Source organism: Symphodus melops (genome assembly GCF_947650265.1).
Source record: "Symphodus melops genome assembly, chromosome: 19".
In the NCBI taxonomy this organism is placed as follows: Eukaryota; Metazoa; Chordata; class Actinopteri; order Labriformes; family Labridae; genus Symphodus; species Symphodus melops.
In genome coordinates this window covers 8702322-8723194 of record NC_136709.1, presented here as the reverse complement: position 1 = coordinate 8723194, position 20873 = coordinate 8702322, and the positions used below count along the sequence as shown (strand labels likewise).

General features: G+C 42.8%; 1 protein-coding gene across 2 annotated transcripts in view; it reads right to left on the bottom strand.

The window, feature by feature from the left end:
* Positions 1 to 686: 686 nt before the first annotated feature.
* scaf8 (SR-related CTD-associated factor 8) overlaps positions 687 to 20873 on the bottom strand; it is a 33125-nt gene continuing 12938 nt past the window's right edge. For both annotated transcript variants that reach the window (XM_079369037.1, XM_079369038.1), the window contains exons 3-20: positions 10111 to 10155; positions 9708 to 9869; positions 9230 to 9386; positions 9015 to 9142; positions 8667 to 8843; positions 8500 to 8579; positions 8297 to 8417; positions 7639 to 7770; positions 7431 to 7540; positions 6617 to 6810; positions 6442 to 6542; positions 5813 to 5926; positions 5465 to 5621; positions 5088 to 5218; positions 4726 to 4867; positions 4587 to 4634; positions 4223 to 4444; positions 687 to 4066 (exon numbers count right to left, since the gene is read on the bottom strand). In XM_079369037.1, the coding sequence (XP_079225163.1) occupies positions 2088 to 4066; positions 4223 to 4444; positions 4587 to 4634; positions 4726 to 4867; positions 5088 to 5218; positions 5465 to 5621; positions 5813 to 5926; positions 6442 to 6542; positions 6617 to 6810; positions 7431 to 7540; positions 7639 to 7770; positions 8297 to 8417; positions 8500 to 8579; positions 8667 to 8843; positions 9015 to 9142; positions 9230 to 9386; positions 9708 to 9869; positions 10111 to 10155 (4200 nt within the window). In that variant the 3' untranslated portion in view covers positions 687 to 2087. The remainder of the gene's footprint in view (positions 4067 to 4222; positions 4445 to 4586; positions 4635 to 4725; positions 4868 to 5087; positions 5219 to 5464; positions 5622 to 5812; positions 5927 to 6441; positions 6543 to 6616; positions 6811 to 7430; positions 7541 to 7638; positions 7771 to 8296; positions 8418 to 8499; positions 8580 to 8666; positions 8844 to 9014; positions 9143 to 9229; positions 9387 to 9707; positions 9870 to 10110; positions 10156 to 20873) is intronic.

The window sequence follows — 20873 nt, the reverse complement described above, 5'->3', positions numbered from 1 at the left end:
TGTTGGGATTAGCAGGCTAAAGCTCAGGTGTAATTGCAGGTAAAAGCATTACGCAGTTCGTTGAGCTCTCTATTGAAAATAAAAGCATTGAAGCTGCGATGTACACGATTGTTTAAATAAATCCTCTGGCATGTTTTTTTTCTGCCACTAGCCGGGTCATAAATGAGCACAGAGGAGCTTTGTGCTGAGTTGGCGCTTCGTCCAGATGTAGCAGTTTCTGGCAGTGCTGGGTTGAAAGGGGGGGGGGGGGGGGGGGTGGGTAAAGTTGCAGCAAGCATCTTCTACCTTTTCTATATTGTGCAATATGTTCTGTATGCATGTTCCCTTATTAACCTGCTGTTCTGCTCATTGATGTGCCTAATGGATCTATACCCGAGATGACTGCTTATTGCGGTACATTGCATTGTTTTGTCAATACGGGATTTTGTTCAGTGTCTTTCAGCTGAGTCAAGTTATAGTCTAAAGTTTCAAAATAAGCAAACTAAGATTGTATTTGTACATACCCTTGTATTTAAGGGTATGTGGCACTTATCTCAGTAAACAGTCAAGTATTTTTACTTTTTCATGATTTCAAACTAATGTGTCTGGATTACAGTCAGTTTGAAGATCCAGTGTGGATGTGAGTGCTCGGGTTTATCTGATTGGCTTAAGCCAGGATTAATGACAATAAGAAGGGAAAAAAAAAATCTGATGCACCTTCAACTTTTATTCAACATCACAACTCCTGTAGTAGACATTTGGTCTGAGAGAAGAGCAGACTATGGATTTCTAGCAGTATGTCTCAACAGAAAAGCACTACAAGTATGAAATGAACAAGAGAGACAGGAGAGTTAAAAGGTGGCTACAGGCCTGCATGCACAGAACGATGGAGTAAATAGACGTGTTCTGCTCTAGGTGAGTGCTGTACAAACTGCCCAGCTACTATTCAAACGGTAGGCCAGTCAATTTCTGTGCTAATAGCGTTGTGTTTATAGAGCTATCAGATACCGAGTTGCAAGCACAGTCCGGTGTATCTCACACGGTAGTGTTGGGTAGCATCATGAGTCAAATCCGTTCAAAAAGGCACAATCCCATCCTCAACAGTCACCCGACAAAAGCTTAAAGAAACATAGTCAGAGGTCATCACAAGCTAGAAACTACAAATCCCACTGTTGCATCCAACAAAGTGCTCTGTGGATGGAAAGTATAGCAGCAACTTGAGTTACGAGAACATCAAATCGACTGAAGAGACAGCACACAATGTGTACCGGTCTGTATAGCAGTCTGAGATTCCGCTGGTCCTGGGTCAGAAAACAGTCCTAAAGCAACATTTTTTTTTTTTTTTTTTAAACAGACAAAGCATGTTTATTTCAAACTAAAACAATAGGTACTCAACATAAGCACATCTCTCTGTTGATTTTCTTTTTTTCCCCCCCCTGGCATGTCATTTTCTGTTCATGGTTACTGTATAATTGGAAACAAATTACAGACATTTATTTAGGGAGCACATTTCCATGTTTTCAGGTTAAAATTGTTCCTTTATTCCAATTATAGTAGCCATACTGGTCTCCCTGTACGCAGGCTATATGTTCTTCTTCGAAACAGAAAGCATTGCAGGTCACCACAAAAGTATTCATTGAAAACTTTGCAGCAGCATTTTAAAAGAAGAGTAGACAGAAATGGAGCCAGCAGCTGCTGTTTTTCGAGTTCTGTATCCATCGTCAAACACCCAGGATCTCTTACTCTCTTCCATAGGAAGGTCAAAGCTAATTTATCCCATACACAATTGAAACATTTTGGTAGGCAATTCAATAAAATTCGTCAAGCTTAAAGTCATTAAAACGGGTGGGCGTCAACACAACTTAAAAAAAAGGAAAAAAGGAAATCAAAGAAACAAAATAGTCTATCAATAAATCAGCTAATGAGTCCTCTATTAAGTACACTGGTATTTGTGAGAGATAAAATCATTTGTTATTGGTTATCAGACGATAACTGATGTGAGTCTGTATTCACCATGTCCCGTGTGGTGGTGGTGGTGGATTTGCTGACATGAGTACAGAGAAGAAGAGACAACTTTACAAAATGATCTTTTACCTACTGAGTGATGATTATGTCCCCTCAGTGTCTGTGACAGTGTCTACCACAGGCTGACTCGCAGCTTCCTCCATGGGCTCACTCTGTTCATTGTCTAAGTCCTCAGGAGAGCCAAGCTGCTGCTGCTGCTGCTGCTCCTCCTCCTCCTCTTCTTCTTCCTCCTGCTCTCTTTCAGGGAGCACGGACCCAGGAGAGGGTTCCTGAGTGGACTCGGGAGAGGGTTTTGGTGATGCCTCGGGTGAGGGCTCGAGGGAGGGCTCAGGTGTGAGTTCAGCCACAGTGCTATTGTCTGTACCAGATCCATTGACCCACTGTGGTTGAGGTGAGGAGGGTCTGTCTTGTGACTCCTCCTCATCCTTCTGTGGGCTTTCCTGCTCCTCCAGAGAGGGGGGCATCTCTTCAGGGGGGCTGGCAGCTTGAGCGAAGGCCACAGGTGAGTCATGGGGTGAGGCCTCGGCCAGCGGGGAGTCTTGGCACGGGGTCTCACTGTCTGGAGAATTGGAGGTTTTGGAAGGGGACTTGGGTATCGACTGGTTCGGGGATTGTGGAGGGATTTCGGGTGGTGGTGATGACTCTGCCTGGATGGGGGCCTCAGTCTCCGGACTCTGACCCTTGCTGCCGGACGAAGGCTCGGGTGAGTGGGCAGGGGTCGGTGACTGTGTTGGAGGCGTCTCAGACAGAGCTGGGGTTTCTGACTCTGGTTCGGCTTCAGCTGCTTGGCTCTGAGACGGAGGAGGCGACTTCGTCTGGGCCTGAGGCAGTGGCTGATTTAGGCCCAAGAGAGAGGGCTTTGTCTGAGCTTGAGGCAGGAGTGGGGACTGAAATCTGGGCTGAATCGGGGGGTTTAATTTAAGTGGTGCGAGCAGCTTGCCTTGACTCAGGGACAAGTTAGGATTGAGGGGAGGAGTTGGGAGCAGAGGCGTTGGAAGAGGGAGGAGAGGAGTCCAGCCCCCTCGTTCATGTTCTCTCTCGCGGTCTCTTTCCTTGTCACGATCTCTGTCGCGTTCCTGCTCTCTGACGCGATCTCGGGTTCGCTCTCTGTCTCTTTCCCTCTCACGCTCCCGCTCTCTCTCTCGGCTGTGACGGTTTCCATTCATCTCCCTTCGGAAATCAAAATCTCTCTCATCTCGGTCTCTTTGCCTGTCCCATGGACGCCTTCGTTCATCAAGGTCTTGATGTAACTCACTGTCGAAAGGCGCTGCAGCAGCGCCGCCCCGGTTCCAGGCCTGTGACCCTCCAGCGGCCCCAGCATTAGCTGGAACCCCAGCAGCTCCTCCCGCTGTCCCAGGGCGGCTCTCGAAGCGGTTGGGGAAGTTCTGCCCGGGTGTGGGGCGCTCTTCTTGGAAGCCTTTTGGGCCACCTGGGGTCTGCAGCCCCCCTCGCATGCTATCTCGTTCATCAAAGTCTCCTCTGGTCTGGTTCCAGCGGTTATCAGGGGTGAAGCCTGCAAGGGCTTGAAGACGTCCTAATAAGCTGGTTCTGGCAGGCTGAGTGCCTGGAGTCTGGAGCAATGGAGGCCTGCCTCCTCCACCACCTCCTGGTCCTCCACCACCCCCTGCCAGGGTATCCCTGTGCTCAGGTGGAGGGGTCCTCAGCAGGCCAGTGCTCTGTTTCTCCATTGGAGGGAAGCGGTAGTCCTGGTCCTTGCCCTCATCAGCTCCAGATGATGACTCCTCTTCTGTTTTGGATACATTTTCATTGGGTAAATTGGGGGCCCTGTTGAATACGTCCAGCTGAGAGAAAGGAGCCCTGGCTCGGGCTTGAGCCTGGAGGGAAGTGTCGAGGAGGCCTGCAGCCTGCTGGGCGGGTCCCTGCTGCATTAGGAGCGGGAAACGGGCAGCAGCCCCAGGTTGGAGGAGGTTAGGTCTCACATCGAGAGGCAGTAAGCCAGGCATCCTATGACCAGCCAGACCAGAGTGGTGCAGCGGGTGTGTGAGGGATGTAGGATGCATGCCGAGGAGACCCATCCCACTGCGGACTGCATTCTGCATACCTGGGGACAGAAACACAGCAGCATGAATTAATGTTCAAGTTTAAGGACAAACAAGAGCAACCTTTATGACCGTTATTAAAAATGATAATATATGATCAGAGTGACCTCCAAAATCAAATGTAAACAAAACGTCAGTGTGCTTTAACACTTCTTCACCTTGCAGTGTCAGCTCTGCAGCAGCATCCATACCCTCTGCAGACTGGGCCGTCTTGTCATTAGCGGCTTGCTGAGTTTGGACTCCCAATGGGTTGAAAACACTTCCAGGGATGGCTGAGGCCATGAAGTTACCAGGAATAGTGTTGGCCGGAGGAATCATGGCCCCGAATGGGGAATCCTTCATAGATTCTTGGCTGGTTGCCACTGAGGACTGCACGAGAGCTGAGGATGGGCACAGTAGAAGAACACATTTAATCAAAGATAATAAACTCCTGAAAAGAAATGCCTATTTTTTAAATAACTATATAGATTCACAGACGTGTATGTTGTATTAATACTGGTATGGTGGGTAATAAACACTCACAAGTAGTTGCTGTGGCCATTCCTCCTGTCTGTGCTGCCTGCATGAAACCTGCACAACAGCCAACAAACTTTGTGTAAGCAATCACGTCTTTATCTCCTATGTGTATATACACATATATGTGACTGTTTGTGTCAGATACCTGGTGGAGGCTGTGAAGTATTAAAGCCGGCTCTTATAAAGGGTGGCGGGGGCCCGTAGCCTGGCGGAGGTATACCCATGGCGACAGAAAAGTTAGGAGGTACCAAACCTACAGCACTGGGAACCGCTTGGGCCACTGGCAGCTGGATGGGAGAGATATGAGAAACTAATGAGTTTTACAGGGTATGAAGCTACATAACGTCCTGAACATGTCTGATAGCTTTGTCACTAGTCTGCGAATGTTGATCAGATCAAGAAAAGTGCTCTTTGCAAAATGCAATTTTACTGCTGTCATCCAAATATCACAACAATTAAGACGCGTGTGCATTCTACTCATGTACTGAGACAGAACCTGTACAGTACCTGCACAGGCATCATGGTGACCTGCTGGCTGTAGGTCTCAGTCTGGGTGTTGGATGCTGCTGTAGTCTCAGTGCTTACTGGCAGGCTAACAACTTCCTTAGCTGGCTCTGCGTTCTTAGCTGCTTCCCATTCTGTGAAGAAAACGTAAAGTCAATCTTTGAATTTATTTCCTATCAGTGTTTGGAAACCAATCAAAGGATTTCATTACAAGCCAAAAGAAAACAAACATCAAGGAGATGTAGTAGAAAACAAGATGATGAAATTCAATGTGCGTCTGTGAGCACACTTGTCTGTGTATGTTAAACAGATTTACAAAACAAACAAACATCGCTAACATGTGATGGTGCTAATGAAAGAGGATAAGTTGATCTTTTCACCATCATTAACTGTCTCCTGGTCAATGATTCCTCCTTCGGCAAAGCCATCAAGGTCATCCAGCTTCACCTTCTCCCACGGTATGTAGGTGACGCCGAGATCAACGTCCCAAAACTGCTTGTACTCTTGCTTTACCCCCTTGTTCAGAGCCCATGCAATCTGGTTGAAAAAAAAAACAACAAAAACAAATAAATGACAGGAGGAGTTTTTCAAAGACACTTCTGGGGGCATACGTGTGCCTGGAAAGCTAAAGTGAGGTTTTACATTTAGAGGTTAATGGAAAATTACATTACAAGAACCCACAAGGAGAAGGAGAAGACAGTCAATCACATTAGAAAGGTAATGCATACCTTGATGATTTTAGAGCCAATCTTAAAGGAGCCGGTGCTGAGCTTCTGCCGGGCACGGTATGCATCCTGTCTGTGGACCATACAGATGTATGCACAGCCTCGAGGAGGGATCATCTGCAGCCACACACACATTCACACACACACACACACACACACACACACACACACACACACACACACACACACACACACACACACACACACACACACACACACACACACACACACACACACACACACACACACACACACACACACACACACACACACACACACACACACACACACACACACACACACACACACACACACACACACACACACACACAGAGATTACATTGGAAGGTTAAACAAGACATAGCCGCACAGTGGATAATGAAAACGACTTAAGTGCGTGATGGATGAGAAACGAGTTAATGAGAAAAGGAGAAAGCGGGAATGTGTAGCCAAGAGGAATGAAAGTGAGTAGGAATAAAAAAAGAAAAAAAGAAAAGAAAAGATGGGAGAATGATACAGATTGTACAGTCGTGTGTTCATGACAAACCAACGTTCACCAGAAAGACATTACATTTTGGAAATCACTGCTCTGACCATGTCACAGGGTTCGGAGAGAGAAAAAGTGGACTTACATTGATAGACTCAATCTGGCCAAACTCTTCAAATAAGTTGGTGAGGTCCTGCTGAGTGGCCTTTTTGTCCACCTGGCCCACCCACAGAGTGGTGCTGCACACTGTGTGAGTACATGTTTATTCATTAGAGCAGCAGCAAACAACATTTATTCACGGGACAAGGACATCCACTTACCGCTGAGAGTCTTTGATCTTATGGGAGGCAGTCCCTTCTTCTGCCGCTCCTTCTCCCGCTCTCGAGCGCGCCTTTCACTCGAGTAAGAACGCGACGACTTTCTCTTGCGGTCTCTGGAGCGCGAGCGGGACCTCTTGCGGTGTTTACGTTTGCGTGAGCCAGAGCGGGACCTGGACCGTCTCCTCTTGGGAGACCTATACAAAGAAACACGAGACATTTGAAAATACTAGTCAGTTTCACTTCTGACAGCGTTACCATAACAACACGGACTTGCTATAACATAACACCCTTTTTATTCAGAGCTCATAATTACACTTAACATTTGTGCACTTCACAGATTCACTCATGTTACCAGTCAAGCCCAGGATGTAAAAGAAAGGAATTCAATAACATGAATAATTGAGGCTCTAAAGTTTTCTAACACAACAGCTCTTATTTGAATATCACCTCCTTATGGAAGTGACGAATAAAAAAATCAGTTTCAGATCTCTTAAGAATACGTTTGTTTCTTTGGCCATGAAGGAAACACAGTCAAGTATGTGACACAAAAGCAGTTTTAAACAGTGCAAGCCACACAGAACAAAATCAAGGGAAATGTTAGCACGCTTTGGTCATTTTAAATCAACTTTTCCAATCACAACTTGTTCAAGTGACTTTGGCATACAACTGCTTATCATAGCCTTCAGAGCCGCCCATCATTTTCTAACAAGGTGAAAAGATTCAAGTGTCTTCAGTTGACAGTAAAGGATATGTCAGCAATATTCCAGTCATTGAAAAAATCCACACGATGACAAAAACGGATCGTGGCACTGACCTGGAGCGCGACCTGGAGCGTGTTCGGGAACGTGTGCTCCCAATCTTCTTCTCATCTGCATCAAAAATCTCTTCCTCCATACCGTCAGGGCCTTCATCCAGGTCCATGTCCTACAAACAACCGAGTAAACAGCAGCTGTTTACACAAATACAAATATGACTATGATCAACTGTTTCTGTTGTTTTTTTTTACCACTGGCCAAACGTACCTGCTGCTGGTTGTCTATCGAGTCATCCACCTTGTTGTCTTGGTCAGAAAGCTGTTGCTGGCTGCTCCCCTGTGCAGATGAAACGGAGTTCTCTTGCCCAAAGATGGAGTCCTGCCCATCCAAGCTTAATGCCTGGAAGATAAAACAAGAAGAGGGGTTTATATATTTTGTGTTATTTATGATGAGTCGATGCAGGCAAGTGGAGCGTATTTACACAGATCATGTTTGATCTGAGAAATGAGCTGTGCTTTTGGAACCTGGGCAGCCTGCGGGAGGATTATCATCTCTGTATATGGGGCGCAATCCAACAACTATAGGTTTTTTTTTTTTTTCCAATTACCAAACTGAAGCATTTGAGTAGCTTGCAGGTACTATTACTATGACATTATTACTTATAGTATAAGCTGTTAGGGTCTATATGTGCAGACCCTCTGGGTGAAATGTGGAGCCTATAGGATGTCCAGATAACCAAACAAGTTGATTTGATTGCAAATACTTTTTTTTTTAAATATTTGAACACCAAATCTGTCAGCGGACTTAAAGATCGCAACTATCTCATGTTGCCGTAACAGGGGAAGCAAATATGCATTTATTAAAGCACAGAAAGCTTGTGCACATCATCCATCCTGCACTGTGTGTGTGCGTTGTGCGTGTCTACCTTCTGCTGGTGCTGTTGGTGCTCTAAAAGCTGCTTCTGAAACTGCTCCAGGTTCTGCTGTTGAAGCTGCTCAGCCAGCTGATGGAAGAGAGAGCTGTTGATGGGCTCTGACACCATGGGCCTGAAAGAAGTGAGCAGAAACATGCATCACAATCAAGTTTTAGAGAAGTAACAGCGTCATCAATTAAAGACACTGAACTCACAGCTGAGATGAGGACGCGTCCTTTTTGGACTCTTCGCCGCGTTCAGAGTCATTTCCAAAATCGAAAGGGCCCAGGAGCTTCTGCAAGACACAAATAACCCGGTTCTCATGAAGAGGCATCAAGGGAAGGAACATTCAGAGCACTTTGACTGCTGACTGGAGCATTACCTTATTAAAAGAGGAGACCCGCTGCTCCAGTGGGTTGAGGCTATTTGCAGTAGCAGCAGCAGTAAGTTGAGCTGTCAGAGCTTGCAACTGCACCACCAGGCCAGCATCCAAGGCCTGCAGCAGGGAGGGCTGGGGCTTCTGCTGCTGCAACTGTAGACTCTGCACCAGCTGCTGCAGCTACAACAGATCATCACACAGAGTCTTTTTATTTCATCTTTAACACAAAGAGTCAAACAAACTATAGAGGCGACTCAAGCTAAATGACTCTTCTTCAATAGCAAAGGTTTTTTTTTATTTTTTAAATCAACAGCTCATGAACTCCGATGTTGGTTACAGATGTTGACTAACCTGTTGTCCCTGGGGACTCTGCAGGATCTGAGCAACAGCAGCAACAGTGTCTGTGTTGGTAATCTGGGAAGCCCAATCAGGCAGACCCTGGACTATGTTAGCCGGGGTTGCTGGTGTAGCTGGCGTGCCTGGACACACAGAGACAGTGGCGATGAAGGATACGTATATCAATAATCACAGTTTGTGTGCATGTGTTTGAAATGCGTGTAACCTACCAGGTGTAGTGTTATTGACGGGAGCAGCACTGCTGGGCATGACCGGCGTGACACTGGGAGGGAGAATCCCTGCAGCCATGTCCAACAGGGGCTGGATGATGTCACTCTTGAATACCGCATTCTTTTGCCACAGGTTCAATACTCGCACTATCTTACTCTGAAAACGCCAAGAAGAACGACGGGAACAACAGTTAAAAATAAAACAAAGAAGTGGCCAGGCAACCTTTGTTTATGTATAAATACAAGACACAGAAGACATGTTTCTTTCCTTTAACGTAGAGGTTAAATCATTTTATTGTCATCGTTCTAAACACATGAAATGACTTATCATTAATAATGCTAAAAAATAATGTGCCACTCCCTAATCCTAAAGACACCTTCCTGTAACCCTGAGGCGTAATCGATATTTAAAGAGGTCTGATATCAATTATCATGACAAGCGAGGAGAAAAAAAAAAACCTATTCCAAGCTGTCTGACCTTGTCATCTGAAGGGCATCGGTAGAGGTGCTGAAACGTTGCGATGATGTTCTTGCTGAAGCGTGGAGCAAAAACATCCTTCTCTGTTCCAAACTGGTGTCTCGACTGTCTGACGATGGAGTCGATGACATACAGCCCGGGGACCTTGTATTCAGGTTTGCACTGTAGACACAGGGGTAGAAAGGTGGAGTACGTCTTAATAACGGGGAAATAATCGATACGTGCATCTACACTGAATATATAAACTATCCATCTATATTCACATGCCCTTGTCAGCAGTTATAGGAAAAATCTGAAATTTAACAGAATAAACCTCAAAATCAATTTTCATTTACAGTCCAAGTTTCCTTACAAAAAAGAACTTTAAAATGAAACCCCTACAAGCCCTGTTCAGATAGCTCACCTTTTGTATGAACTTCTCCACACTCTGGACAACGTGCTTGTAAAACTGAAAGACACACAAAAAGAATGATTTTGAGTCACTTGAACAACAGTATTTCACGTTGTGGTTGGAGAAACATGGTCAATAATGGCCGGGGTAGCTATAAGGTCATTTATGCTATGCTAGCAGCTCGGTTCAACAGAAAGATTAAGACTTTCGTTTGCAGAGGAGCAGATGGATGTTGTAGCTTTATGTCTGTTGCAGAAATTTACACTTCAGTGTATGTCCACATGTTTCAGTACACCTTATAATGCTGCTGTGTCACAAAACATGGCAGTAACTTTACCAATTACTCTGACTCCAGCTCTCTGTTGAGCTTTGGAGAGTAACAAAAACTACATCCCTCCAAACCTCTATCGTGGATACTTTGATTGTTTTCAGCTCTTCAAAAACCAACAGAAAATAAAGTATAAGGTCTGTCATCTTAATAAACAAACTATGTTCACATTATAGATTAATTAATTAATAGATTGTGGCTCTATACGCAAACAAACCAGCGGTCTTTCTACGTGCACTCGTGATATGTGAATAGTGTGTATATATGTGCATAGTGTATATATGTGAATAGTGTATATATGTGAATAGTGTATATATGTGAATAGTGTATATTTGTGAATAGTGTATATTTGTGAATAGAGTGTATATATGTGAATAGTGTATATATGTGAATAGTGTGTATATATGTGCATAGAGTGTATATATGTGAATAGTGTATATATGTGCATAGAGTGTATATAATGTGAATAGTGTATATATGTGAATAGTGTGTATATATGTGAATAGTGTGTATATATGTGAATAGTGTATATGTGAATAGTGTATATGTGAATAGTGTGTATATATGTGCATAGAGTGTATATAATGTGAATAGAGTGTATATATGTGAATAGTGTGTATATATGTGAATAGTGTATATATGTGAATAGTGTATATGTGAATAGTGTGTATATATGTGCATAGAGTGTATATAATGTGAATAGAGTGTATATATGTGAATAGTGTGTATATATGTGAATAGTGTATATATGTGAATAGTGTATATATGTGCATAGAGTGTATATACCGTAAATTCCGGACTATAAGCCGCTACTTTTTTCTCACACTTCGAGCACTGCGGCTTCTACTCCGGTGCGGCTAATGCATGGATTTTTTATGGGGGACAATGAGCTTCTGCCGCAAAAACATTTGACTTCGTCACGTCGGATCTTAATATCAGTCATTTTGCGCTTCATGCACGCACCCTCATGATGGAAAACACACGGAGAAATACATATGATGTAGCTTTCAAGTTAAAGGCGATCGACCTGGCTGTCAAAGAAGCTAACAGAGCTGCTGCACGTTAAGATGACACTGACAGCGACAACAGAGACTGAGGAAGTGAGTAATGAAGTCATTCTGAGGCAGTGAATGGATGGACTTTTTCTTGTGAAATATATTACGGTCATCTTTTTCATCAGCCGTGTTACAGACACCGTCGGCTAGGCTTCGTATTGTAACGGTTCATGTTGTAAAGTCAGTAGTTGATAATGTGTTCATAATTCCGATTATGTGGAGAGTCAGTGAATGCACCAGCGAGAACGTGTTGAGTGGCTGTATGAGAGAACGCTGGGGGAGAGAGTTGGATTGTTACGGCAAGTTATGTGTTGCTCTCCGCTGTAAACGGCGTGGTCACGGCCGACAGTGATCGGGTTATTAAAAGTTATTATTTGAACGCTCTCGTCGTCCTTTAACGTCCGTACGGACGCTACAGTATTTGCGGATGTTACCGGTAGCCTACGTCTGTGTAAATAGCTCTTGTTATAGCGTGGACACCTGCGGCTTATAATCAAGTGCGGCTTATATATGTACAAATACATTTATTTACTTATTTTTAGCCGCTGCGGCTTATATCCAGGTGCGCTCAATAGTACGGAATTTACGGTATGTGAATAGTGTATATATGTGAATAGTGTGTATATATGTGAATAGTGTATATATGTGCATAGAGTGTATATACGTGAATAGTGTATATATGTGAATAGTGTTTATATGTGAATAGAGTGTATATATGTGAATAGTGTATATATGTGAATAGAGTGTATATATGTGAATAGTGTATATATGTGAATAGTGTATATATGTGCATAGAGTGTATATATGTGAATAGTGTATATATGTGAATAGAGTGTATATATGTGAATAGTGTATATATGTGAATAGTGTATATATGTGAATAGTGTATATATGTGAATAGAGTGTATATATGTGCATCTTTCACAGGGATTTAACGTCACCACGCCATCGCACTCCAAGTGAAGTCTCCTGATTCTATCCTGCTGCCTCCTCACATCAGTTCATTCAGATTTTTGGTGGAAAAATTCTAGAGGGTGTGCAGGAGAAACTCCGGATGAAGTCTGATTAAAACGTTTTGGGCTTTCTGATTGTTAACAAGTCATCGATTCTCCAAACGATTAATCGACTCGTAGGATAATCTTCTACGCAAACGCTTCTATCCATCAGCATGTAGCTTTAACATGGCTCTCACTAGTCTCTCAAACGAGCCCGTCACAAATGTTTCTGCACTATTTCAATGGGTTAGCCCTGAAGTTTGTTCCAACTTCAGCTATGGTGCAGACCGATAAGTCTCCCCCCTCAGCTTTGTCACTACAGTCAGGACTCTGAAGCAAGAAAGGAAGAACACTTTCACAGTCGAGGGACAAATCATCTCTCAGTTTAGAAGTTTGAGAACCTGATGGGACTAAAATAAAAAGGACCAAACAAAGTACAGTAGTAGCTGAAGACAGACTACTTTCTTAGGGTGTTAATGACCTACTTAGAAATGAGGTACATTAAAGGTAAAGAGCAAAGCAAGAAGGAAAAACCGCATCAAGTTCACTTAAAAATAACATCATAGAACACTGTAAAGGAGCTTTTTCCTTCCAGCTTTACCAGTGCAGTCACTGTTAATACCAGAGTCAATCATGGGTTGCTTTACGTTTTTTTGGATCTTGTGATTTGGAGAGATTTATTTCAGGCTGACTACAATAACAGAGCCACACTGTTGCTCCTTGTCATCATCAGAGAAGCAGAAGAGGAGGCTCAGATCTTCATATTCAACTGATCCTCCATGCTTTAACAGCAGTGAAATAGAACTGTAGAAACATCTGACTCTTTATAAAAGTGTCCCACAGAAGTTCTTCAATCAGCCAGCAGATGGAGCCGAAGAACAAGAGAATGAGTGACCAAGAGTGGAGTGGAATGTTAAAAACCACTTCAAGTATTATTGCACTTTAATTAAATAAAACTTAAATAAATAAATAAAAGTTCAAATCCAACGGCTGAGTCCAGTTGAACTGATACCTTTGATCCTTTGGCTCTGAACATACGAGTGTTAGTGAGTTGTCATGAAATCCTTCCTATCCGGTTTAACGTACAGATTGAATAAGTACGGATCAAACCCTTTGATTCATTAACTGAGAGTATAACATTTTCAAACAGTGACGTTTTCTCCTCTCCTCTTTTGTATTTTTTCTTCCTATGTGTTCGTCAGGAACATTTTCACACATGGATAAAGGCATTCATGTGAACATGAAGTGTTTTGTGTTTCTGCACTATTTCAGAACTACGACCCAGCAGTGTTTCATAAAGTCATCCAAACAACAACTCCTGATTTAAATGCGTCTCCATCACAACAGTAGAGCCTTGTGCACGGAGGTGAGTTATTAATGAGACAGCGAAAGAGAGTGCAGAGTATCATCTCCAGTAAGCAGCAGTGTCACAAGCATCACAGTAAAAAAATGATGTTAAAGGGATCTCTCTGATCACCTGCAGAGCAGGAACTCACCACTCACAACACAGACATCAGAGCTGGACATAGACTGGGACAATAGAATACACTTGCATCTATGCTATGATGCTGAATAGAAACCAAAACCTGATGATGATGCTGATAGTTCGCTGTGCTGCAACCTACGGTCAAACTCAGAAGTTCATCCGTCTTTATTTTTTAAAATGTGCATCCTCAATTCACTCCACCAACTCCATGAGTCTCTACTCAAGTCATCAGGACATCGTTTTGATACGTATGTTTCCCTCGCTCACAAACACATCACGTTCTGTTCAGCTCTGTGTGCCCACACAGTCACAGTAAACAGTTTTTTGCCCTAACTAAAATAAAATAGAATTTTATGACTAACATTTTAAAAATAAAGTAGCAGACAAGTTGGACAAGTGTGTGGTTTGAGTATATGTTAAGTCATTTTGTTAAATATGTCACAGTATGTGTTTCAAAGTCCTGATTTATTCTTATACTTGATGACATACTGGAGTATGGAACCTATCATTCCACCCTGGGGCTGTTTGTAAAATACAGTGATCACATATAGCTTCTTCAGAAAGGCTGCAGGTGGAGCCTTAGGATTTTGAAAACAGAGTTTTTTCTCAGAGGTGGCAGCAGCAGGAAGGGCAGCAGTTTGAGCTCCTCTCTTTTCAGCACAATAAATCCCCTTTAAGAACTTGTGACTCGTACATCTGAGTGACTACTTTATCGATCAGGAAGGAAAACAGCAAACGGAGAGAAAGATGACAGAGATGCCACGACAGATAACAGCTGGTTAAACAAGATCACTTCAGGCATGCCTTACACTCCAGGGCTCGTAGTCACAAACATTCAGAGAATCCTCTCAGAGAACTTCTAACTTCGCTAAAAAATTACTAGCAAGGAATCTTTGCTTAGAAGGACCTGAGCAACTCTGAGCAAGGAGACAGAAACTTTTATCAAGCGTGGTTGACCCCGTTGCTACGTATGACTTTTTTTCCTTTTTTACAAGCTTTGATTGGTTTATCCCAATCAAAGCTTATCTTCATGAAGTATTTCATACAAATGTCTCCATTTTCTCTTCAGCCTGTTAGAAGTCCTCCTCACAGTTTTGCACCTTAGGATTCTTTTAAGGGCTAAAACAATTTGTTAATAACTTTCATCAACAAGTCAGATATTAAAAACACATTTCCAGCTAAATAAACGTTAAATATTTAGGTAATGCGTTTGACAAAGACAATTAAACTGAGATGAGCAAACCCTTAGAACAGTAGTGCCCAACCAGTCGATTGCGAGTTAACGTAAATATTGCGCAATCACAGGCGGCGCGACGTCGCGAGGAGGTCCGCGGAGGGTCTGAGCACTCAGCTGCGCATCTCCAAGACTTTGTAATGATGCGGACGTCTTTGCACCAACCGCGATGCGATGATTGGCTACAGAGCGAGATATGTATGACAGGAAGTTGACAGCTCTCAACAGTAGCAAGAAGCTAGCGATCAGAGCGTTTATACACTCCCAAACTTAACGTGTGTGTGTGTGTGTGTGTGTGTGTGTGAGAGAGAAGCAGTGAGAGCAGGTTTGTGCGACTTTGCACTATTAAAACTGACAACAGTGTGAAAGGAATTTGTCTGTGTATGAGAGAGGAAGGGGTTGTGATGTGATGGAGGGAGGGGATGTGATGTAAAGAAGGGAGGGAGGGGATGTGATGCATTGCTCTTAGTGTTCAGCACTTCATATAAAAATGTGCTATATAAATAAAGATGATTGATTGATGCTTCGTGGTTGTGTGACAACAAGGAAGAGCATTGTGAAGTTAGTTTCTGACGACTGGAAACAATGTGTGTGGGTTTGCGATGTTGACACTGGACTGGTCGATCACGGGAAGTTGGCTACTGGAAAGTAGATTTTGGGTCAAAAAAGGTTGGGCACCCCTGCCTTAGAAAGTAGGAGTATACATGGTATATATGGACTTGAGTTTCTGATGACTTCACATAGAGCTGGGCGATATATCGAGTTTTTAATAAATATCGATATATTTATTCAGGCGATATAGAGTAGGACTATATCGTAATATCGATATAATTCACGTAACATTAAAAGTTTCATCCGTAGAGTCGCCAGTATGCCTTTTTCCATCAGTCTCTCTTAACCCCGCCCCGCCTCTCTCCCGCTCTGTCCCTCTGAGTGACACTAAGCCCCGCCCCCACTCCCTCACAACAACAAGACATCATGGAGGCAGACAGAGACGAGAGTAACGCAACCGAAGAGGAGTTGGTCAGTAAAAAGAAAAGCACCGGCTCTATAATTTCGAGATGGTTCGGGTTTAAAATATCGGATGAGCAGCAATGACTCGTGCTGTGCCTTATGAAAGAAAAGGTGAAAAGTGGGGCCAGATAACCAAGGCAGTAGCCTACCATATTGCTAAGGACATTGTCCCCGTTGCAACGGTGGAACAGGACGGCTTTAAACGGCTACTAAAAGCCATGGACCCAAGGTACCAGTTGCCCAGTCGCAGTTACTTTGCAAGAGAACTTTTGCCGAAAATGTACACTGAAGTCAGAGAGACCCTTTCCGTCCGGCTAGCTAACGTGTCTCACTTTGCGCTGACCACCGACATGTGGTCTAGCAGGACCTGCGAGCCGTATATGAGTTTGACGGTACATTTTATGGAGGAGTGGGAAATGAAGAGTGCCTGTCTCCAAACCAGCTATTTCCCACAAGATCACACTGGAGAGTTTTATATGAAGATGCAAAGATATCTGTACAGGGCTGCGCCCAAATTAAGAAAGAAATCAGTACCTGTGTGGAAAATTATTTTTTGAGAGCAAGGAGTTATTTTTATTCTGTCTGCTCTGTTTACATTATTTGCATAGCTATACAGAAAACATTTATGATGTATTTTATTTGAAGGAGTAATTTCTTTTATAGTAATTTGTATTTCACAAACAGGTCATTTATTTTGTATTATTTCATTATTGTGCAGCTGACTGAATAAAAATGTCTGTGTGACTTGACATTTGGGCTATGTTGACTTGACTTAAAACTCATATTGTTTTTATTTTTTAACAGAAGAAAATATCGAGATATATATCGAATATCGTGGTTCAGCAAAAAAAAAAAATCGAGATATATATTTTGGTCCATATCGCCCAGCCCTAACTTCACACCCTGTCAGCAGTGGATGCTATGAAGTAGGGCTGGGCGATATATCGAGTTTTTAAGATATATTCATATATTTTCAAGCCAGATATAATTTGAGACAATATTGTTAATATCCATATTGTTTATGTTGTATTAAAATAACCTGTCTTCTGTAGAGCTGCCAGTTCACCATATCTCACTGTCTTCTCCCTCTCTCTCTGCGCCAAACTCAAAAAACCAATGGATAACTAAACGCACAACTTATAACGTATATAAAATTGTAAATGATTTGGCACCACCGCCATTAAGTCAATTTATTAAGTTTCGCTCAGTGGAGTCAATAAGATCTACAAGAGTATCTTCGACAAGGGATTGTTTTGTGACCATCTGTTGCTCTGCTTTTGGCCAATCAGCTTTCTGTGTGAAAGCATCGACTAAGTGGAACTCTCTCCTAGACGACATGAAGAACTGTCACTCAATCTGCAGCTTTAAACACAAACTGAAAGATCTGCTAAAAGACGCTCAATTCTGTAACCACTGACCTTCATACATTTGGGTGCGTCTGTGTGTCTATGTGTTTGTCACTGTGTGTGTGCTCAGTGTGTGTATGTAGAAAACCCCTGCTATGTTTGTCACAGACATTTTATATTTCGTATTACTATATTAGGTTTTAATTGTAACTGAGGGACTGCAGATGTAAATTAGCTCTGAGCTAAATCTGGTGCAATACATCAAATGGCAACATTTATGTTTCATATTGCACATGGTCCCTTTTCGATTACAAAAATTCATCGAGGAATTTTCGCTGCCTCGAGGCCTCGTTTAGGTTTTTTTTTTTGCGTCATCAAAACTATGCTATGAGTATAAAACATGTTTAATGTAGCTGCAGCTACCTGCTCCTCGCTCTGCTGCACTCTGACTCTTACACACAGACACTTCAGAGCTAACGCACACACACGTACACACAGTCAGCACACAGTTGATCCGTGATCCATACGACCAAGTCGGGAACACGTGATCCGGTCAAACGGTCGGCTTTTCTCCGTTCACTCTCTCCGTGTTTGCAGCTAACATTACGATAGCAACGTCATCTCACAGTCTCTGTAGTCTCAGTCTCTCCCTTTACAAATAAAGTTGATAATAATAATAACAACTTACGGTAGTTTATTTTGTGATGCAGAAAATGAATCTATTTTACATAAAAGTAGTTTATTTTCATGCACGTATACGTTGAACTTGTGTCACTAACTGTTAATATAAGACATCGATATATCTATATTGAGCATTGCCATTCAGCGAAAAAACATCGGGATATAAGTTTTGGTGCAGATTGCCTACTTTATAGTGTCCATCTATATAAACTAATCCATACATATTCACTGGTTGCTGACCCAGCAGTAATATGTTAGCAATTTTGCTTTCAGTGTCTTCAGTGTGCAGGGACACTGTGACTCACGAGTGCAGGAGCACTCCCGACCGTCCAGTTAAGAAATCATATCAATAAACCAACGTTAAAGATCTGAATGAAGTCCTGGATATGAGAGAACGTACTGTGAACCAGTCGATGACTGCAGGTTATAAACCGGTTTACTGAAGCTTTTCTTCCTCTCATGCATTCTGTGTTCAGTGTCTTTAATCTTCCAAGACTTTGAGTTGAAGCGCTCAGTCACTTTAAAGCAAATAGACAGTTGGTACATAGTTCATTAACAAGAGCCATGTGAACTTAATATGAAGGGAGAGAAAATTCTGAAAGTCTGTCTGTATGGTCTGAAGAAATGTGAATTACTACAGAATGATGAAGCTCATCTGTTGAAATAGCAAAACAAAACCTGTACCGAGTCCAAGTGGATCCACATTTTAAAGACTGACATCTACGGACAGTTTTATGACTACGGTTTGTGAGCATTAGGTGGAGGTGGGAGCATAGATTTAGGTAGCCTGCCGCGAAACCGCTTTTTGCACGGCCTATTTTTAAAAAACACGGCCTTGAAATTATTGCACGGCTTGACCTCGGCCGTGCAAATATCTACATTTAATAGACGTGCTTACTACACGGGTTTCTATACGGTGCGCTAAATATCTGATTAGGCTACATTCTAATTCTGGCAAAGAATATGTTTGTCGAATACCGGTACTGAAAAGCTTAAACCCGATCCCGTTTACGTTTCTACAGCCACCCGTGTCCTATTTGGTAGACGGCGTGTCAGCCAGATGATGATAGCCGCTATGTAAATAGCGTCATATGATAGCAGCTAACCGCTAACTAATAAATTCAACAAAGGAGAAAAACGCTACACAAACAAAACCAACGAAGAAGACATCCAGCAGTTCATCCACTTTGTCATTGGCATGTGACTGTTTATTACAAGAACTCAATCCAGCTTTGTTTCAGAGAAGGCTGTGAGCGGCGAGGAGAAATACACACGTAAACAATCAGCTGTGTGTTACAGTCAATGCTTTAAACACGGCGGAGTTTTGTTTACCGACGTAACACGGGAAGTGACGATTTTTTCAACCAATCAGCAGGCTGCAGTGTTTAGCTCCACCTTTTCGGGTCAGCGCCACATTCGAATATGCTGACAGATGATTGACTTATCAAGGTCTAGGGATCTATTATTACTGGATGACACATGTAATATTATGAATTTATTTGTTTGTTGTTTGTTTTTTAAAGAAAGTGCAGAGAGAAGTAGTGGGCCAACAAAGGGGTTAGACAACATGACCCAAGTGAGTCAAATGACAAAGGGGTGTGTCAGGGCAGGGGCTGTACAGTAAATCAATATTATCAAGCGGGAAAACTAAAATGTGAAAACTAAAATGTGTAACAATGCATCTTATTGAACAGAATGCACAATTTAGAGACTTATTCAGTTTTCTTCAAAACCAGTGTGTTAGGGAGCACATAACCTCCGCTCCGACGTGCCGCGCCGCCGTGAGTGACACTGAAAAAAAATTGGACCCCCTGTATTTTTTTTTGCACCCCCTGTTTTCCCATTTCTGCCTAAATCACTGCGTGGGAGTGAACGATTAAAGATCTCACATACATCCGTTTGTATGGACCTGGTGATCTTAAACATTTCATCATTGTACTTTGTAACAGAAAAGCTGGGCGACAATCTGTGTCCAAATATACAGTCTGAGTGCAGTGAGTGGCTGAGAAGCTGGAGGCAGTGGCTGCCTTTCAACAATGACACACACGCACACGTGGGCTGTTATTAAACTGATGCCTCAGCAGTTATCAACAAATGATCTCATCAGAAGGAGTAACAGAACACAAGTATCACAGGACGTCATGCTTCGTTATTAGTTGTGCGTTACGTCTTTTAAATGGCCTGTGAGGGTCAGTCGCCGACAAATTTGTGGTCATGAATAATTTGTCGAGGCGTTGTCCCAAACAACTGAACTGTCCCTCCCTTCAGTCCAGCGGTGGCGGTACGAAACCAGAAATCTAGTCATCAAAGAAGCTATAGTTTAAAACAGAAGACATTCACTCAATGACAATGATGGTGTCATGTGATAACAGCAGCACGAGCACTGAGGAGCAACGAGTAGCAAAACAATCCCACAGTCTTCAAAAGTGTGTTTTTACTCTTAACCCTTCTCGTGATGTGGAAGTTTGCTGACTATGCAACAATTCATCTGGTGAACCACACGAGTCTGACAATGAACGAATATTTAAAGAGAAAAGCTCGGTGTCAGGATGGCAGCAAAAACATACTGTGTGAATAGTTAGATTGATCAAGTAATGTGAGATAAAAACTGAAAAATCTATCAAAAAAAGAATCCC